Source organism: Cnephaeus nilssonii (genome assembly GCF_951640355.1).
Source record: "Cnephaeus nilssonii genome assembly, chromosome: 8".
NCBI classification, from domain to species: domain Eukaryota; kingdom Metazoa; phylum Chordata; class Mammalia; order Chiroptera; family Vespertilionidae; genus Cnephaeus; species Cnephaeus nilssonii.
Window position 1 is genome coordinate 24,443,708 of NC_137079.1, and position 22,120 is coordinate 24,465,827.

The 22,120-nt window shown below is 39.6% G+C and overlaps 1 protein-coding gene across 1 annotated transcript in view; it reads left to right on the top strand.

The window, feature by feature from the left end:
* LOC307104493 (A disintegrin and metallopeptidase domain 3-like) overlaps positions 1–20,818 on the top strand; it is a gene marked incomplete at both ends in the record, with an annotated part of 100,290 nt that extends 79,472 nt beyond the window's left edge. The window contains 2 exons of the mRNA XM_079779379.1: positions 13,668–13,833; positions 20,761–20,818. Coding sequence (XP_079635505.1) covers positions 13,668–13,833; positions 20,761–20,818 — 224 coding nt within the window. The remainder of the gene's footprint in view (positions 1–13,667; positions 13,834–20,760) is intronic.
* Between the last annotated feature and the right edge of the window lie 1,302 nt (positions 20,819–22,120).

The following is a 22,120-nucleotide window of genomic DNA, read 5'->3' on the forward strand; positions in this document are numbered from 1 at the left end:
TGTGGTTGAACCTGTGTGTGTATTTAGTTCTGTGCAATTTTGCCACACGTTAAAATTGGTATAGTCACCACCACAATTGAGATGCAGAACTGTATCATCACTACATGTATTATCACTAAACTAATATTAGTCCTTTTTACAGCTACACTGATCTCTTCTTTCCTCCTTTCCTAACTCCTGGCAATCCCTGAACGTCTCTGTTTCTAATTACGTCATTTCATTAATGTTATATAAATGCTTTCATACAATTTGTGTCTCCTTAACATTGACTTTTTTTCTCTTGCATAAATTTCATGAACTGAATATAGTTGTTGCATATATGAATACTTCATTTTTTATTGATGATTGGTATTTCTTTCTATGGGGGTATCAAAAATTTATTTATTTATTCACCCATGAAGGACATTTGGTTGGTTGCCAATATTTAGCTTTAAGTATCATGATTATATCTGCAATGAATATTCATGTGGAAGATTCTGAATAAAAGTAAATTTTTAATTCTCTGGGAAACATGCCCAGGAGTGAAATTGATGGGTTGATAGTAAGCCTTTTATAGTTTTAAAAGTGACTGCCAAACTATTCCAGAGTTTCTGACCATTTGACACTTACATAAATAATAATTAGAAAAGGTACAATTAATAATCTTGAAAAATGTTTTATTCTGTGAAGAATAATAAAAACCTCAACGTCAATATGTATATACATATATACATGAATGATCCAGTTTTTTGTATCCTCACCAACTATTTTTTAAGCCATTCAAGTAGGTGTACAATAATATCTCATTGTGGTTTTTGCACTTCCTGAGCTGAGGAGGTAATGATGTTAAATTTATTTAATATGTTAATTTGGCATCTGCATATACTTTTTAGCAAAAAGTCTGTTCTGCGGTCTTTTTTCTGCATTTGTCTGATTACAGATTATAAAATACTTTCCTCCATCAATATCCTTTTCTTTATCACTATGAGTAGTAAAATAAAATGTTGGAATTGCCAGTTGTGTTCAATAGAAGCTAACATAAAAAGATTGATATGGACCCAATGGCTGTTTTGTACCTTCTTGGAAGTTGACATATTATTTTAGCCAACAAAATCAGAAAACTTCAATTTTTAATGGAATAAATTTGTGAGACCAGACATAAATTCTCACTTATGTGGTCTAATGACTTTCCATAATGATGCCATGGCCACTCAATGCGGGAAAGGACAGCCTTTTCAGCAAATGGTAATGGGATAGCAGATATCAACAAGCAAAAGAATACACTTGGTGAAAGAGAAGAAGATGGCAATCGGCAGGAAGGTAGGGAGAGAGTGAGGGAACCATAGAGGAGAGTGTAGACGTGTGTGGTGTGTGTGTGTATGAGCTAGGGACAGTTAGATTCTGCAGGTCCTCCAAGGGGCTGCCAATCCGGGCAGTCTTAGACGACGGAGCCCCACACACAAAGCAGACACTTCTGGGCGGCCAGTGCGGGCACAGAGACCACACCATCTTGAGAGACAGAACTGTTTAAGACTAGCATCCTGGCCTCAGAACCACCCAGTTGCGTCTCAGACGCAAACCAGGACCCTGCAGCCATTGGGGACAGAGAACTGCGACCACAGCTTCAGACCAACAGACAACAAGAATCCAGACTTCACGGCCTCAGATTTCTGTGAGTCGAAGAGCCTATCCCCCTCCCCGCAGGATTGTGGATAGTGCCATAGTAACTGATAGACCCACCCCTTGCTTGGTCCTCAGTGCCCCTATGGGAATTTGAGCTTGGGAGCATGCACACAAAGACTGGAATCTGCTCCCCACAACACAGTCGGGCAACCAAACCCACGCAGGGTGGCAGTGCCACCTAACTTCGATTCTGGACAAGCGCACACAGAAGTCTGTTTTCTGCAGTGCAGGCATGCCACAGTGCTACTGTGCAACCTAGTCCACCATGGTGACCAGGACCCAGATTCTCCAGGCAAGAGGCATCACTGAGCACCACTTACTTGACTCTGTTTCTTAACATGTGTGCCTGGGATTCCTGACTCACAGCTCATTCACAATAAGAGCCAGTGACTCCAATTCTTGGTGCATGCGCACACGGGGACCTTGAATCTCAGTGAGAAGCCGCATGAGGCAACAGAGAATCTGATACTAGATTTTTGGTGCAAACACAGGGAAACTCTGACTCTTGATACATGCTAGGAGACTCATTTTCGGCACACACCAACAGCGCAGTGCAGGCGGGGTCCATGATTCTAGGTGCACACACGAGACCACACTGAATGCTGTTAACACTGACCCTGGGCAAGTCTGGTTTCCACCAACCCACGGCAGCCACACGTCCTAGTGTCGGAGCACTTCAGTGACACTCGGGTGGTGCGGAGCTCCCACTGTACATGGCCCAGGTCCACGCAACTCAAAGTCTGAACCTTCTGGTGATACTCAGAATGGGGAGACAACACAATCTCCAGAGGAAAGAACATGAGGATTCGCCAAGAAAATAAATTAGTGAAATTGAAGCAGGCAACATGACCAAAAAAGAATTCAGAGTAATGGTTGTGCAATTCATACATTGGATAGATGAGAAAATCAACAACCTATGCAAGAATCAGGAAGAAATGAAAAGTGATATAGCTACAATCAAAAGTGTTATAGCTACAATCAAAAGTGATATAGCTGCAATCAAATGAAAAGTGACATAGCTACTGGAAAGTTTCAAAAGTAGACTAGAAGAAGCAGAGGACTGAATTAGTGAGTTAGAAGATCAGGTACAGAAACAAGCCCAATCTGAACAGCAACTGGAGAAAAACATTAAAAAGCAGGAGGAAAACCTAAGGGAGTTTTGGGACAACATGAAACGAAGTAACATATGTACAATAGGGCTGCCAGAGGACAAGAAGAGCAGCAAGGATTAGAAAATCTATTTGAAGAAATAATGACAGAAAAGTTCCTGGATATGGGGAAGAAAAAAGTTACACAAGTACAGAGAGTCCCAAGCAGGATCAATCCCAAAAGACCCACACTAAGACACGTCATAATTTCAATGGCAAATATTAATGACAAAGAGAGAATCTTAAAGGCGACAAGAAAGAGACAGAGGGTTACCTATAAAGGAGCCCCCATCAGATTATCAAATGATTTCTCAACAGAAACACATCAAGCTAGAATGGAATGGAATGAGGTGTACAAAGTGTTGCAAAGCAAAGGACTGAATCCAAGAATACTCTATCCAGCAAGGTTATCATTCAAAATTGAAGGGGAAATCAGGAGCTTTGCAGACAAAAAAAGGCTAAGGGAGTTTATTACCACCAAACCAGCAATGCAAGAAATGCTAAAGGGAATATGGTAAAAAGAAGAAATAAAAAGGTAAGAAGGAACACAGACACAAAAATAGATATGACTACAAACAAGTACCTTTCAGTAATAACTTTAAATATAAACGGACTAAATGCTCCAATCAAAAGACATCGAGTGGCTGAATGGATAAAAAAACACGGACCATATATATGCTGTGTACAAGAGACCCACCTCAGAACAAGGGACTCACACAGATTGAAAGTGAAGGGATGGAAAAATACCTTTCAGGCAAATGGAAATGAAAAAAAATAAAAAGCTGGTGTAGCAATACTTATATCTGACAAAATAGAACTCAAAGTGAAGGCCATAGCAAGAGATAAGGAAGACCACTTCATGATATTAAAGGGATCGATACAACTTGTCCTTCTGGCAGCCCTCATAAACATATATGCACCCAATGCAGGAGCACCCAAATACATAACAAAACTCCTGGAAGATATCAAGGGAGAGATCGCCAACAATACAATCATAGTAGGGGACTTCAATACAGCACTGACATCACTGGATAAATCCTCTAGACAAAAAATCAGCAAAGACACAGCAATCTTAAATGACTCACTAGATCAGATGGACTTAACTGACATCTTCAGTACATTGCATCCCAAAGACACAGAATATATGTTCTTCTCAAGTGCACATGGGACATTTTCAAAAATAGACCACATATTGGGTCACACACAAAGTCTCCCCAAATTCAAGAAGATTGAAATCATACCAAACATCTTCTCAGACCACAATTCCATAAAATTAGAAATAAACTACAATAAAAATAATTCAAAAATCTCAAACACTTAGAAGCTGAATAGCATGCTATTAAATAATGACTGGATTACCAATGAGATCAAAGAAGAAATTAAAAGCATCCTGGAAACTAATGACAACAAAAACACAACAATCCAAATTCTATGGAACATAATGAAAGCAGTCCAGAGAGGGAAGTTCATAGCTCTGTAGGCCTACCTCAAAAAGCAAGAAAAAATGGTAGTAAATCATCTAACTCTACAACTCAAAGAATTAGAAAGAGAGCATCAAGAAAAGCCCAGAGTGAGCAGAAGGAAGGAGATAATAAAGATCAGAACAGAAATAAATGACATAGAGACCCAAAAAAATCAATACAAAGATCATTGAAAGCAAGAGCTGGTTCTTTGAAAGGATAAACAAGATTGATGAACTTCTAGCCAGGCTCACCAAGAAACAAAGAGAGAGGACCCAAATAAACAAAATCAGAAATGAAAGAGGCGAAATAACAACAGACCCCATAGAAATACAAAGGATCATTAAAAAATACTATAAACAACTCTACTCCAACAAACTAGATAGCCTGGAGGAAATGGACATATTCCTAGAAAAATACAACCTTCCAAAACTCAATCAGGAAGATTCTAAAAATCTCAATAGGCTTATAACTATGGATGAAATTGAAGCAGACATCAAAAAGCTCCCAGCAAACAAAAGCCCAAGGCCAGATGGCTTCACAGGGGAGTTTTACCAAACATTCAAGGAAGAACTAAAACCTATCCTCCTCAGACTATTCCAAAAAAATTCAAGAGGAAGGAACACTTCCAAGCTCATTCTATGAAGCCAGCATCACCCTAATACCAAAACCAGATAAAGAAAACACAATGAAAGAGAATTATAGGCCAATATCCCTCATGAACATAGATGCCAAAATCCTCAACAAAATTCTAGCAAATCGGATCCAGCAATACATCAGAAAGATCATACACCATGACCAAGTAGAATTTATCCTGGGGATGCAAGGATGGTACAATATCCGCAAATCAATAAACATGATACATCACATAAAAAAATCGAGAGATAAAAATCAGATAATCATTTCAATTGATGCAGGAAAAGCATTTGACAAAATCCAGCACCATTTTTGATAAAAACTCTCAGCAAGGTGGGAATAGAAGGATCATACCTCAACATAATAAAAGCCATATATGAAAAACCAACAGCCAATATCATACTCAATGGACAAAAACTAAAACTATTTCCCCTAAGAACAGGAACAAGACAGGGATGCCCACTCTCACCACTCCTGTTCAACATAGTACTAGAAGTACTAGCCATTGCAATCAGACAAGAAGAAGAAATAAAAGGCATCCGAATTAGAAAAGAAGAAGTAAAACTGTCCTTATTCGCAGATGACATGATATTGTACGTAGAAAACCCTAAAGACTCCATCAAAAATTATTTAGACTTAATAAATGAATTTGGCAATGTAGCAGGATACAAAATTAATGCCAAGAAATCTATGACCTTTCTTTACACCAATAGTGAACTTATAGAAAGAGAGACCAGAAAAGCAATTCCCATTTACCATTGCACCAAAAAAATTAAGATACCTAGTAATAAACTTAACTAAGGAGGTAAAAGACCTATACGCGGAAAACTACAGGACACTGAAAAAAGAGATAGAAGAAGACATAAATAGATAGAAGAACATACCCTGTTCATAGATTGGTAGAATCAACATCATCAAAATGTCTATACTACCCAAAGTAATCTACAGATTCAATGCAATCCGCATTTAAATACCAACTGCATATTTCACAGACCTACAATGAACTTTCCAAAAATTCATCTGGAATAAAAAAAGACCCTGAATAGCTGCAGCAATCCTTAGAAAGGAGAAAAAAGTAGTTGGGATCTCAATACCAGATATCAAGCTGTATTACAGAGCCACTGTTTTTAAAACAGCCTCGTACTGGCACAAGAACAGACATATAGATCAATGGAGTAGAATAGAGAACTCAGAAATCAACCCAAACTGCTATGCCCAAGTAATATTTGACAAAGGAGGCATGAACATAAAATAGAGTTAAGACACTCTCTTCAACAAATGGTGTTGGGAAAATTGGACAGATACCTGCAAAAAAAAAAAAAAAAAAAAAAAAAGAAAGAAAAGAAACTCGACCACCAACTTACACATACACAAAAATAAACTCAAAATGGATAAAGGACTTAAACATAAGATGGGAAACCATAAAAATACTAGAGGAATCCACAGACAGCGAAATCTCAGACATATGCTGAAGGAACTTCTTCACCGATACTGCTCCTAGGGCAATGAAAACTAAAGAGAAAATAAACAAATGGGACTACATCAAAATAAAAAGCTTCTGCACAGCAAAAGAAACCATCAACAAAACAACAAGAAAGCCCACTGCATGGGAGAACATATTTGCCAATGTCATCACTGTTAAGGGTTTAATCTCCAACATTTACAGGGAACTCATACAACTTAACAAAAGGAAGATACACAATCTAATAAAAAAATGGGCAAAGGACCTAAATAGACACTTTTCGAAGAAGGACAGAAGGAAGGCCAAGAGACATATGAAAACATGCTCAAAGTCACTAATTATCCGAGAGATGCAAATCAAAACAACAATGCAGTATCATCTCACACCTGTCAGAATGGCTATCATCAACAAATCAACAAACGACAAGTGTTGGCCAGAATGTGTAGGAAAAGGAACTCTTTTCCACTGCTGGTGGGAATGCAGACTGGTGCAGCCACTGTGGAGAACAGTATGGAGTTTCCTCAAAAAACTAAAAATGGAACTTCCAGTTGATCCAGTGATCCCACTTCTAGGAATATATCCCAAGAAACTAGAAACACCAATCAGAAAGGATATATGTACCCCTATGTTCATAGCAGCACAATTTACCATAGCTAAGATTTGGAAACAGCCTAAGTGCCCATCAGCAGATGAGTGGATTAGAAAACTGTGTTATATCTACACAATAGAATACTACGCTCATTAAAAAAGGAGTTCTGACCATTTGCAACAGCCTGAATGGAACTGGAGAGCATTATGCTAAGTGCAATAAGCCAGTGAGAGAAAGATAAATACCACATGATCTCACTTATTTGTGGAATATAATGAACAACATAAACTGATGAACAAAAACAGATTCAGAGACAGAGAAGCATCAATCAGACTGCCAAACTTCAGAGGGAAGATAAGGGAGGGTGGGGGAAAGGAGGAGAGATCAACCAAAGGACTTGTATGCATGAATATAAGCCTAACCAATGGACACGAACACCAGGGAGATTAGGGCATGAGTGGAGGGGGGTTTGGAGGGTTAATGGAGGGATGAGGACACATATGTAGTACCTTAATCAATAAAGAAATTTTTAAAAAAGAACAAGAACTTCATGTTAAGGAAGTCAGACTATATAAACTAGGATTTTCTGAAAAAAAAAAAAGAAAAGAAAAAGAATACACTTGGATGTTTACTGAAACCATATGCCAAAATTAACTACAAATGGATCCGAAATTAAATGTGAAAGCTAAGCTGTTAAATTTCTTAGAAGAAAACCGGGTAAATATTAAAAACATTGGGTTTTGTAATAATTTTTTGGGTATGGCACCAAAAATACAGAAAACAGAAGTAGAAAAATTTGAATACATAATAATTAAAAACTGTTTTCTAGCAAAGAGCATTATCAACAAAGTGAAAAAGATTGTCCATGCTATGTTAGAAAATGTTTGCAAATTATATCTGAAGAAAACTTAATATCCATAATATGTAAAGAACTCCTACAACTCAACAACAAGAAAATAGCCCAATTAACAAATGGGTAAAGGACTTGAATAAACATTTCTCCAAAGAAGATACCCACATGATCAATAAGTACATGAAAAGATGCTCAACATCACTCATTGTTAGGGAATTGTGGTCAAATGTACAAGATACTAATTAACAATTAGTAGGATGGCTGCTATCAAAAAAATTGAGAACATATCAAGTGTTGATTAGAATGTGAAGAAATTGGAGCCCCTAGGCACTGTTGGTGGAATGTAAAATGATGCAGCCTCTGTAGAAAATAGTATAGTGGTTCCTTAAAAGTCTATACATAGAATTACCATATTATTCTGCAATTCCATAACAAGCTATATGGCACAATGCATAGAAAGCATGGTCTCAAACAGATATTTGTACAGTCATGTTCATAACAGTATTATTCACAACTAGCGTTCCTGTTGCAGGAAAAATCCTGCAATAATAGGGTTTCCTGCTGCACTCTACCCTGCCCCACCTTCTCCACCAGCCCTCCTGCTTTTCCCTTCTCCCCCTGCCCCGCCTCCGCTCCTCCCTTCTCCCCCGCCCTGCCTTCTCCACCAGCCAGCCTGCTTTTCCCTTCTCCCCTGGCCCCGCCTGGGCTCCTCCCTTCTCCCCCGCCCCGCCTTCTCCACCAGCCAGCCCCCTCTCCTTCCTTCTCCCCGGGCCCCGCCTCCGCTCCTCCCTTCTCCTCCGCCCCGCCTTCTCCACCAGCCCGCCCCCTCTCCTTCCTTCTCCCCCGGCCCCGCCTCCGCTCCTCCCTTCTCCTCCCCCCGGCTTGCTTGCTTCTCAGCAGCTTTGCTCCCTTCTGCAGCTCTTGGCTTCTTTCTACGCTGTCTTGATATGCAAATTAGCTGCCATCTTGGTTGGGTAATTTGCATAGTCGTCCTGATTGGTTGGTGGGCGTGGCTTGGTTGGTGGGCGTGGCTTGGTTGGTGGACGTGGCTTGTGCGTAGCGAAGGTGCAGTCAATTTGCATATTTGTCTATTATTAGGTAGGATAGACAATTGGTAAAAACTCCAAAATGCCCACTGACAGTTAAATGGGGAAACAAAATGTGTTATGTTCATACAATGGAATATTAACTAGCTTACAAAGAAATAAAATTCTGGCACAGGTTGTAAACTGAATGGAACTTGAAGACCTTTTGCTAATTTAACAAACCAGTCACATTCTGGATATGGTACTGAATGATTCTGCATTCCTGTGGCACTTAGAGTGGTCAAATTCATAGAAAGTAAAATGATAGTTTTCAGGGCCGTGGGGAGGGGAAAAATGGCAATTTAATAGCAAGTTAAAGGGTAAAAGTTTCAGTTTGAGAGTATAAGAAGAGTTTTATGTTGGTGATGGATTTACAACAATGTTAATGTGCTTAATGCCACTGACTGTACACTTACAAATGTTTTAAATAATAAATGCTTCCCTGTGTTGATGGAGTGGCTTTGTGTGGTAGGTGACCTATAGGGCCCAATGATTCAGCCTCCCCAATCACCTGAGGTGCACCCCTTTGTAGCTGATTGCACAGTCTTATTGTAGTTAAGCCTTGATTGCTGTTGATATAGTGGGAGGAATTTACCTCCAGGCCAACTGGCTGTGAGGACCCGGTGTGTCTATAATGGAAGAACTTCTGTGCTGGAGACACCCTTATGGGGAAGGACTTGTTTCAGTGGGGCTTTGGTGCTCACTGAGTCTGCCCTTTGAACGTGTCACTTATGGATGTGAGAAGTTGAAATCTGTGTCTCACACTGACCACTAGGTAACACTGGCATCTGGATCTCCAATGGCATGCAAGTCAGCTACTGTCTGAGGCGACCCAGCAGGAGCTATAGCGAGGTCTACAGATTTCTCCTGGTCTGACCAGAGCTGCAGTTTGTTAGGTTAAGCTGCGATAGGGCAGGCCATTTATATGCAAAAGCCCATGCGCCCAGTTTGGGTGGGTTTGTAAATTGGACAGGGCGGGGTCTCAGGGAGTCACTAGGCTAGGGCGTGGAAAATAGCGATGGCTGCCAGTCAGCCGTCTCTGTGTCTCCTTGTTTTCAAGTCCCCGCGTCCTGCGCCCCAGCGCAGTAAACAATGATTCTTGTGCGCAGCTCTGCAAGAAAGCCACCCTCACTTTCTGACCCGAAGGCAGACAGTCCAGCTTCTCCCTGTAGGGGTCTGGGTCCCCAGAGTCTCACCAGAAACTGGAGTTCAGAGTAATGGGGAGCTGTGTCTCCCTTTGGGTTGAAAGAAACAGCACACCCAGTCGCCAACCACCAGCTCAATTCACACGCCTGCATACCTCAGCTTTTCCGTGCTTGTGCACGTCTCAATACTCTTATTTTTCCTTCTAGTTGTAGAACTTCCACTCAGCCAGCTATCCTGTGGTTCTGGGTGATAGATGTTTTGTCTTTTAGTTGTAGTTATTGTGTGGTTGTGAGAGGCAGCACGTACAGGTGTATACCTTATGCCGCCATCTTGGTTTCTCTCTGGGATTTTCTTAGTGCTCTTTTTCCAGCAATGCTCAAGCTCTGGTATCTCATTTTCAATCTCAAGCCAGTAAGAGCTGCCTTTGATTAGCTTCAGATTAGACCTTCACTAAGGACACCTGGGAGGCTATCACAACATTTCTGGGTCCCTAATTTACAGAATACCTGTGCTGCACCCTGCAGTTCCACCCAATTCTGCTGCTGTGAGCTCTGTGCTTTGCCTCCTTAACTCAGTGAAGTGCTGCACTTTGCCTAGAACTCCAATTCTCTGCTGATGTCAGCAAATTCTCCATAAGTAGAGTAGAATTTTCGTAAAGTCAGCATCGTATTTTCCTTACATCTGATATTATAGTTTGGCATATTCTGTTGATTTCCAAAAATCACTTTCCTCATGTAGATTGTCTTATTTTATATCCTATATAATAAAGAGGTAATATGCAAATTGACCCTCATGCACTTACAAGATGGCTGCCTAAGACCAGGCCAGCAGGGGTGTTAGTGAGGGATGACCAAACAACTGAACAGCAGGCTGCATGGGGCGACCAGGCTGGTGGGGGTGCCATGAGGGGTGACCAGGTCAACGGGGGTGGGGGAGAAGTTGGGGGTGACCAGGCTGGCAGGGGGATTAGTGAGGGATGACCAAATGACTGAACAAGCAGGCTGCATGGGGCTACCAGGCCAACAGGGGAGTTAGTGAGGGACGACGAAACGACTGAACAGCAGGCTACATGGGGCAACCATACCGGCTGGGGGTGGGGGAGCCATGTGGGGTGACCAGGCCAGCAGAAGGGGGCATTTGGGGGTGACAAGACTGGCAGGGTAGGGCAGTTAGGGGTGACCAGACTGGCAGAGGGGAGCAGTAGGAGGCAACCAGATTAGCAGGGGGGCCAGTAAGAGTAGACCAGGTCAGTGGGGGGGGGCAGTTAGGGGTGACCAGGCTGGCAGGGGGGTACAGTTGGGGCAACCAGGCCAGCAGGGAGGGGCAGTGAGGGGCAACTAGGCCAGTGGGGGGGCAGTTGGGGATGACCAGGCAGGCAGGTGAGCGATTAGGAGCCAGCAGTCCACGATTATGAGAGGGATGTTCAACTGCTGGGGATCAGGCCTAAACCAGCAGTCGGACATCTGCCAAGGGGTTCCGGATTGTAGAGGGTTCAGGCTAGGCTCAGGTGACCACCCCCCCCATGCACAAATTTTGTGCACCGGGCCTCTAGTTTTTATTATAAGAGGGTTAGTCCAGCACCATTTAATGAAAAGATTTCATCAGAGCTAAAGTGGAAGCCCTACCTTCCTTAGGGTAATGGATATCTCTCAATCCAATAAATAGGTGAAATTTCTTTAATCAGCCTTTAGTACATGAGAAGAAAGATCCACTTCCAATATGATATTGTGAGTGAAGATGGACTAATGGAGAATTGACCTTTTTCTGATGGAGGAAGCAGGAAAAGGAAAGTTTTAAAATTACTGAGTTCTCCCATAATGTAAGACTGCGCCATTTTTGCATGATTTCAATATTTTTGCATGTATTTTTCAATTTATTTCCTAATAATTTGGAAACATTGTGAATCACTTTATTTCTGTTAAGTCACTTTATCAATATGTAATTGGATTATGTTTCTAAGTTATTGAACTTTTCCCTTTTGGCAGGGTGTGGCATTAATTTTATTTACATTTAATATTATCACAGTTAACATTTAATTATCACAGAATGTCAGTAGTAATTCTGATTACTTAATTTTATGTATTTTAGTTGTCTGGATTATTTCTTTTGTTAAATTGAACCAAGTTTCCAAAGATTTAAATTTTTTTTCTGTAATGTATCATATCACCTAGAATATCTATTTTTCTACTTAATATAATCAAAATTAAAATAATATAATTTTATACAGATATGGAAATTTAATCTAGTTTACTATTATTACTTCAGTTACTATTATTAATTCAGTTACAACATTCAGTTATATCAATAATTTTTCATTAAATCATTTTTTAAAAGTTCTTTTGTTTGCTCTGTATTTTAAATGAAAGAACATATTAGGTAATAATATCAATTTAATGTGTTCGAAGCAGCAGTTCATAGATGGGAATATGATAAAAACATGAGCATATAGAACACAAATAAAGAGTATATATAAAATTATTATTTTTTGTAATTTTTAATTTTTAAATTTTTTCTTTTCATTTATTTATTTATTGATTGATTAAGGTATTACATAGGTGTCCTTATCCCTCCATAGCTTAACATCCCCTCACTCATTCCTCACCCCTCTGGTGTCTGTGTCCATTGTTTATGCTTATACCACTATGCATGCATACAAGTCCTATGGCTGATCTTTCCCCCTTTCCCCCACCCTCCCCTACCTTCCCTCTGAGGTTTGGTGGTCTGATCAATGATTTTCTGTCTCTGGTCCTGTTTTTGTTCATTAGTTTATGTTGTTCATTATATTCCATAAATGAGTGAGATCATGTGATATTTATCTTTCTCTGACTGGCTCATTTTGCTTAGCAAAATGGTCTCAAGTTCCATCCATGCTGTTGCAAATGGTAAGAACTCCTTTTTTACTGCAGTGTACTATTCTATTGTGTAGATGTACCACTGTTTTTTTAATCCACTCATCTGCTGATGGGCACTTAGGCTGTGTCCAAATCCTAGCTATTGTAAATTGTGCTGCCATGAACATAGAGGTGCATATATCCTTTCTGATTGATATTTCTAGTTTCTTGGGATATATTCCTAGAAGTGCGATTACTGGGTCAAATGGGAGTTCCATTTTTAGTTTTCTGAGGACACTCCATACTGTTTTCCATAGTGGCTGCACCAGTCTGCATTCCTACTAGCAGTGCATGAGGGTTCCTTTTTTCTCCACATCCTCGCCATCACTTGTCGTTTGTTGATTTGTTGATGATAGCCATTCTGACAGGTGCAAGATGATACCTCATTGTTGTTTTGATTTGCATCTCTCGGATGATTAGTGACTTTGAGCATGTTTTCATGTATCTCGTGGCCTTCCTTATGTCCTCTTTCAAAAAGTATCTGTTTAGGTCCGATCCCCATTTTTTTATTGGGTTGTTTATCTTCCTTTAAATGGTATTGATATATATTGAATGACATAAATATATAATGCACTTTGTGGCATAGTCACAGAATACTGGAAAAACACTTTAACACTTTTAAATTCATTCATTCCATCACTATACAATTGGAATCACAAGTTTTTATAAATCAAAATTGTATTATGCTTTAAATATTATTTTTGAAAATGTTAAGAGGTACTCTCATTTTTTCAGGAAATGTTATAAACTTGCCAATAAAAAAACGACATGCTGCTCCTCATAAAAAAGGCCTCTTGATCAGTTTCTTCATTTGTCTGCCCCTCCTTATTTTAATTGCCATCATTGCTCTTAAGCGGAATAAAATGAAATTTTGGAAAAGAGAGGAAACAATAAGTGAAGGGTAAGTAAAATTATTATTTCTCATATTTATATTGAAATGCATTTTGGTAATAATTCAAATGTAACTGATAATATTACAAGTAGGAATTCTTGGATGGATTGGATTGATGTGTATAAATACTGAGTCTTAGTATGTAATTTGTTTTTTCAGATTGTAGGTAGGTAGGTATTCTTCAGGTGCATAGAGGTCCAGAAAAAAACTAAAGCTATTCAGTAAATCCTCAATGCTTTCAAAGAGGTTTTCTTTATTTCCCAAGAAACCCCACATTCAGATTAATAGAGATAGGGAAGCCAGTTTGTGAACAGAATATATAGAAGGTAAGAAAAACATAAGATAGGAAAGAATGAGGGAGAGAACACAGGATACTACCCATTTTACAGATAATTAATATTGCTCATGTGTTTCTAAAGTTGGAATGAAGGTAATTGTACAACTTTATTCTGTAACAGTAACAGCAATACAGCCACAATTTTCTTAGGAAATATTGAAAAATGAGAATGCAGCATGAAAGATAAACAAGTGGGTCTCTTTATTCCATGCTAAAGCACAATGATTCTCATTCTTTCTTGTTTTAAAATATGTTTTTATTGATTCCAGAGAAAGAGGAGACTAGCAGGAGAGAGAGAGAGAGAGAGAGAGAGAGAGAGAGAGAGAGAGAGAGAGAGATATTGAGCAAAACAGAGATGTGTGAGAGAGATACATTGATTAGTTGCCTCCCACACACACCCCGACCTGGGAGGACCTGGAAATCTTGGCAAGTGCCCTGACCAGGAATTGAGCAGGCGATCTTTTGGTGTATCAATGATGCTCAACCAACTGAGGAACACTGGCTGTGCTCCTTCTTAATTTTGGAGAAATAAATAAAATAATTATAGAAAAAGGTTTCAACACCTTTATCTCTCAAGTTAGTTAATTTTATTTATAAACAACTTAGCAGCAACTAATCAAATTCAATGTACTATTCTGCCTGATTTATGTAGACATTTACATAATCAACAAACTATTATAAATTTACTTGAATGACTATCTGGCATAAATCTTCTTGTGCTCTTGCTTAAGACATCTTGGACAAATCTGAATAGTTGCTGGAAACCTGACTTTTAAAACAGATGTTAAAACTAAAACTGGTCTTGACAGTCTAAGTTTTAGAGCAACACTAAGGAGCTTCAGGGTTGCAAGGATACGTAGTTAGATTAACATTAGAAACACCAAATATTAAACACTAGTGGCCCATCGTGCGATATTGGGTGCAGTAGGCCACCTGCCGCTTCCATGGGGGCCAGCGGGAGCCACAGCGAGCCGCCAGGAGCCGAGCTGCTTCCAGGAGAGCTGGCAGGAGGGAGCCATGCCGTTTCCACAGGAGGTGGGAGCAGAGCCGCTGGCACCCGTGGGAGCCGGGAGGGAGCCGCGCCACTTCTGCGGGAGCCAGGAAAGACCCGTGCAATTCCATGGGAGGTGGGAGGGAGCCGCTGCCTGGGGAGCAAGGGGGGAGGGGCGGACCTAGAGGTGCTCCTTGCATCTCCTGGTGACCAGTTGCCCACGCAGCCCTGCCCCTCACCACGTGCAGCCCCGCCCACCCATGGTCATTACTGTGACACTGTAATGGACAATTTGCATATTACCTCTTCATATATTTAGATAGATAGATAGATAGATAGATAGATAGATAGATAGATAGATGATAGATAGATAGATAGATGATAGAATATATAGGATCACTGTCTGGAATATGGGAAGCAAAGTGGATCTTGGCATACATTGTTTGAGTAATTAGTACAAATATAGCTTTGTTACTGTTCTTGATTTTGCTTAAGATTGAAATGTTTCCAAACCTAAAACTAGTATTATTTATTTTATACAGGTCTATATGAGAAAACAGCAGTAGTAACAGCTACACAACATACACAGAATTAAAGGTGAAATGAAGGAATCAAACTATTGACAAAATATCATTGCTGAGATACTTTCTTTAATCTTTACAATATCTAAGTATGAGACATATTTTTCCATGTTTCACCACCATCATTCCTAGTTGCCAGTATCTTATACTAAAACAAAAAGCTAATACAAATTTTGTTTTATAATGTTCAGAAGTAGTTAATGTTAACCAGTATTCGTCAGTGATTTGTCAAACATTTTTCTTTTTGAAAAAGGAATGACTTTGAAGAGATTTAAAAATATTCTTAAAATAGTTATGAATTATCATGTATCCTGCTTACTCACTTAATGTGCTAATTGGTAGACTTATATGGATTATTTCCAAATATTTACATTTCTTCCTCACTAAAATTCCATGGTTATGTTTATTCTTGTTTCATAAATGAGAAAACAGACAAAAGAATTTAAATAATTCCCCATGTGTATAGAATTTTAGTAAGTTTTGGAGTTGGAGTTTAAGACAATCAGACTCAAGGGTTTAAACCAGGGGTCCTCAAACTTTTTAAACAGGGGGCCAGTTCACTGTCCCTCAGACCGTTGGAGGGCCGGACTATAGTTTAAAAAAAAACTATGAACAAATTCCTATGCACACTGCACATATCTTATTTTGAAGTACAAAAAACAAAACGGCAAAAACACCCGCATGTAGCCGTAGTTTGAGGGCACCTGGTTTAAACTAAAAACTCCACAATTTTGATACATATAGGCTATTACATAAATAGGGATGAATAATGAAATGTACATTTAATGAGGACATATTAGATGTCAAAGAAAATGCTACATGTACTCTCCAAGGCAGAAAGACAATTATATACTCCAAGATGGAATAAAGTAGGCATCTGCATATAGTTTTCAAATTTTAACTCACATACATAAAGAAATCATGATATGAGATCTACCATTTTAAGTAAATGCAAAAATGCAAAAAATCAACCAAGAATGAGAACAGTGTTCATCCAATAAATTGCATGCCATTCCTCCATATCAGACTTTGAGAGTTAAATCAATGTATCTGTTTCCTCATCCTCTACCAGAGAACACATTTATAACTCCTAAGCAGAATGTAAATTAGTCTTGTTTCTGACTAGACCAACCTCTACTTCTTTGATTACTCAATTAAAATCTAAATCTCAGGTGAGAATTTTGGCACTTGGCTCACTATCTTCTTCTCAAATCCTCCAATCACAGTCTCATCCTCATGCTGGATAACCTTCCCAAGAACTAATCACCACCACCCAACTTCACTTATTTTCTTCTAGAGCTATAAACTGATCTTGTGATTTCTCTGATTTCTTCCAACTCTTAAATTATAAATTCACTATGTTGCTTTGGGTGATATTTTTTTCTTGTTTTTCACAGCTTTCTCCTGCTACTCAGACATGATGGTTACATTAAGGTTTTGCCTCAAAAATTTCAAATAATTGGTTAGGCAGTCAGTCCATAAAAAAACACATTTCATAAATTGATTATATAGTGGTTTGGAAGTCATTAGTCAGATGGGAAAGATTAGGGCAGTAGGGATAATTGGAAGAGTTGATGTTGATGAAGGAATTTGGTAGGAAGTTTCTAAGATATGGTTGACTTGGTAGGCTCTGTTGAGCAAGTGATATGTAAGCAAAGAATTGAAGGAGGTGAAAATATTTACCCAGTTTAGATGTTTCAAAGAACATCTCATGGACTCATATGGTCATCTCACATGAGACTTTTATTTAAATGCAAAGGATACAGCACAGCAAGAGAGAGTACAGGCAGTAATGGAGGTCAGAGAGACACCTCAGATACAAGGTCTCAAGTTTCCTTTTTAAAAAAATTTAAATGGATGATCATCAACTTCACTGCCCTTATCTTGGCAAAATGTGAAAGCAGACATCCAGCTTTTCCCAGAGTTAAAAATAGAGCTTTACCTTTTCTGCAATAAATCAATGCTGTCTTACACAGGGATTCAGCTGGCAGAGCTATACTTGCATATAACTGGGAAGGAGCTTTGCAAACTCAGGAAAGAGCCAATGAAGGAAAAAAAGTCAGGAATGTTTGCTAAATAACAGTGATGTCAGTTTATCTGGGGCAGAGTTTAAAGTAACAAGAACAAAGAGTAAAAGTGGAGAAACCAGTTAGTAGAGTTTTTAACCCAAGAGAAAACAGGATGGTACCTCAGACCAGCAATAGTAAAAAACGGTTTTAGGAACCAATTTTTAAGATGAACTAACAGAATGAATTGACAGCTTGGATATAGAGTAAGAAAAAGTACATAAATAATGTTTATTTATATAAAGCAGGAAGATAGGAAGGCTAAAATGTAAACCCAGACCTGTTTCTAAATTTGTGCTCTTAATACATTTTAAAATGTATGAACATAAAATCTACATAGGTAATAATGAGCCAAGACAATTGTCTTGTGTGCACTGGTTAGTTTTTACATTTTCTTATATATGATTGGGAACATGCGAAAGAATTTTTGAAGTAGTACTTGAGGAATTTAACATGATATAGTTTGCTGGAATGAAGCAGGGGAGAATTCAGTCAGATTCAGCCAGCACTGGAGATGAGGGAAACAGCTAGGAGAGTATGGAATACACAGGAAAGATACCACAAAGGCAGGTTTGGAAGAGAAGAGATCAAAAAGTTTAGTGAGATAGAGGTAGAGTTGATTAAGTGGTGAGTGATGGATATATTTGGATGGATATATTTGTTATTCTACAAAGAATTATGAAAATTAAAACATTTCTGACAAATGATAATGACAGGTTTTACTGAACACATATTGTAGAGTAGGCTAACAGCACTTTGGTGTTGGAAGGATGATGTGCAGGGGAGTGAAGTGTGAGTTCTGTTTTGAACATGTATATGTGGGACACCTGTTGGATATGCACAGAGAACTCTTGGAAGTACTCCTCCTCTGTAGACAAAAATAGATCAATTAATCATCATCATTATTTATTTCTTCACATATTTTTATTTTCACTATTATCCTCTCTGTTTTCCTTGTTTGTGATTTTATTTCACCCAGATGAAGCTTGGGGACTGTGTATGTAAGATATTTTATAAATACCAATTTATAATATAATTTTAATATGGCTAGCACAAAGGATTCAGGAAAAGGAAATGGATTTACAAATTTTATGGAACAGGCATAGATTGTGACAGTATAACCAGTGTCTTATTATACCAATGAAATTCTATACCTACATAGATACATAGTAAAATTAGTTTTATTAAGTTAAAATTTAACATTTCTATTTTCTATACTTTTTTTACAGCAGTGACTGGGCAGCAATTTCAAAAAGCCATAGGTTGGAGAAAAGATATTACCAAGAAGCTCACCATTAACTGGCCTGATCCAAAAATGAAAAGAAAAAAAAAAATCTGCTTTCTTTTTTCTCCTTTTGTTATGGCTTAAAGCTTTCAGTTTCACAAACGAAAATAAATCCTGTGAGTGAAAGTATGTAGGCTTGTGTCTGCTGATTCTTCTACCTGCTGGGATCCTTTAGTAGGAAATAAGTGGTTTTGCCTCTTTTGAATGTGGGAGGCTCTTACATCCCAAGGAGGACATTCCTTCGTCCACTGCAGCTGCCTGCCCTCAGATGCCCATGGCCATGCTACCTGCTCCCATCTCAAAAGAGGACACCTACAATCCACATTTCTGCAATAGCTTGTGATTCCCTTCCCCATCCATTCCAGGCTTGGGATTTGAAGTGTTGCCAAGTAAGCCCAGCTCCAAGCCCCCAGAGAGTCACTAGCATCCCACCCATCTTCAAGGAATTGCTCCATCTGAGTTCCTGGTCATAGATAACTATTCTGTCTCCAGGTAATACTTTCTGGGCCTCATGTAACTTGGGATCTAGGCTATATCTTTGTCCTTTGGGGACCCGGGTTTGCTACTTTTTCTTTACTTGAAGCTGAGCTTTTCTGGGTAAGATTTTCTTGCTTTAGTGTTTGTTGCCTCTCCCCATCTCAATCTTACTGCGAGAGGTGCACTTCTGCTCAACCCATTATACCTGGGTTAGAAACCATCAGCCTCCCTGGAGATAATTAGGAACTGGGCATTCTCTATCAATACGCAAAGATGCTCCTGAGTTAGTTAGGGGTGGGATATCCTTTTCTAAATGTCCATCAGCTGTGGAGGTAATGATGCTTTTGCCAGAGTAATTTTAGAAAACTTGAAGGGATCAAAGCCTGTCTGCAATAAGCAATGGCTTTTGAGAACTTACCTATGTCGTTAAAGATTTCATACTAGAGTATACCTATGTAAGTTTTAATTGGGTTGGTTATTTTATTGCTATTGAGTTCCTTATATATTTTGGATATTAATCCCTTATCAAATATAAAATTTACAAATATTTCCTGGCATAACATAGCTGGCCTCTTCAGTCTGCTACTTGTTTCTTTTGCTGTGCAGAAGTTTTTTAATTTGATGCAATTCCATTGTTTATTTTTGCTTATGTCACCTGTGTTTTGAGATCACATCCAAAATACCGCTGTCCAGACTATGATCAGAAAGCTTTCGCCTATGTTTTCTCCTAAGTGTTTTAGAGTTTCAGGTCTTATGTGTAAGCCTTTAATCTATTTTGAGTTTATTTGTGGGTTAAGAAGCCAGATCAGGGTCCCATTTTATTCCTTTGCATATGAATATATTGTTTTCCTAACACCATTTATTGAAAGGCTTATACATTCCCCAATGTGTGTTCCTGCCAGTCCTGGGCTGCTCCCACCTTTTAGCTATTGTGAATAATGCTACTGTAAACATTAGTGTACAGATATCTAATTGAGGCCATGCTTTCAATTCTTTTGTGTGTATACCCAGAAGTCAGGTTGTACTGGTCCATCCGTATGGTGATTATTCTATTTTTAAGTTTTTGGGGTAACTTTTTCACAGTGACTGCACATTTTACATTTTACATTGACACTCTTTGTGCACAAATATTCCAATTCTTATACATCCATACTAGCACTTAATATTTCCTGTGGTGTGTTTGTGTTTTTTTTTTATAGTACCCTTCCTCATTGGTATGAGGTGGTTTTTGATCTGCATTTCTTCAATGATGACTGATGCAGAGTTTCTTTTTCATATACCTTGTGGCCATTTATATATCTCTTTGTTGAAAGTTCTGTTCAAGTCCCTTGGACAATTTGACTTAAATTATTTGTTGTTCTTTTTGTTGTTGAATTTTAGCAGTTCCTATATAATCAGAATTTTAATCCCTTATAAGATTATGATTTGCAAACAGATATGTGATTTGCAAATATATTTTTTCATTGTGTGGGTTGCCTTTTCACTCTGTAGGGTCCCTTGATACCCAAAATTTTTTAATTTTCATGAAGTTCTATTTGTCTATGTTTGTCTTTTATCTGTGCCTTTGATGTCATATCCAAAAAAAATCATTACCAAACCCAACCAACTTTGTGGAGTTTTATTTTTTTTCTGTTTTCTTTGAAAACTTTATAATTTATTTTCTACACTTATGTCTTCTACTAGAGACTCAGTGCATGAAATTCATGCCTGGGGGTGTTCCCCTCAGCCCAGCCTTTTCGTCTTCAATCCAGGACCCTCGGGGGATGTCTGACTGCCGGTTTAGGCCCAATCCTGGGAATCGGGCCTAAACTGGCAGTTGGACATCCCTCTCACAATCCAGGACAGCTGTGTCCTAACTGCTCACCTGCCTGCCTACCCAGTTGCCCCTAACTGCCTCTGCGTGCCTGCCTGATGGCCCCTAACTGCCCCCCACTGCTGGCCTGGTCGCCCCCAACTTCCCCTCCCCACTGGCCTGGTCGTCACTTAGTGCCCCTCCACTGGTCTGGTCACCACTTACTGCACCCCCTGCCAGAGTGGTTGCCCCCAACTGCCCGCCCCCCTGCAGGCCTGGTGACCCCATGCTGCCTGCTGCTCAGTCATTTGGTCACCCCTCACTAACTCTCCTGCCGACCTGGTCGCCCCACGGAGCCTGCTGCTTGGCCGTTTAGTCACCCCTCACTAACCCCCCTGCCAGCCTGGTTGCCCCACACAGCCTGTTCGGTCGTCCGTTCAGTTCTTTCAGATGTGACGGTCGCTTAGCCTTTTATATATATAGACTAGAGGCCTAGTGCACAAATTCGTGCACAGGTGGGGTCCGGCTGGCCCGGCCCCGATCAGGGTGGATCGGGGCCAGGCCTGTCAAGAGGAGCAGATGGCGGGAGGTTGGCCAGCCGGCCCACCTCAATCAGGGCCCAATCAGGGCCGGGCAACCAGAGGAGGGTGACATGGGTGATTGGCCAGTGGGCCCCACCCCTGATTGGGGTTGGGGGCTGATCAGGGGCGGGGCTAGCTAGAGGGAGGGGCTGTGAACAGTAGCCCCTGGTCTTGCCCCTGATTGGA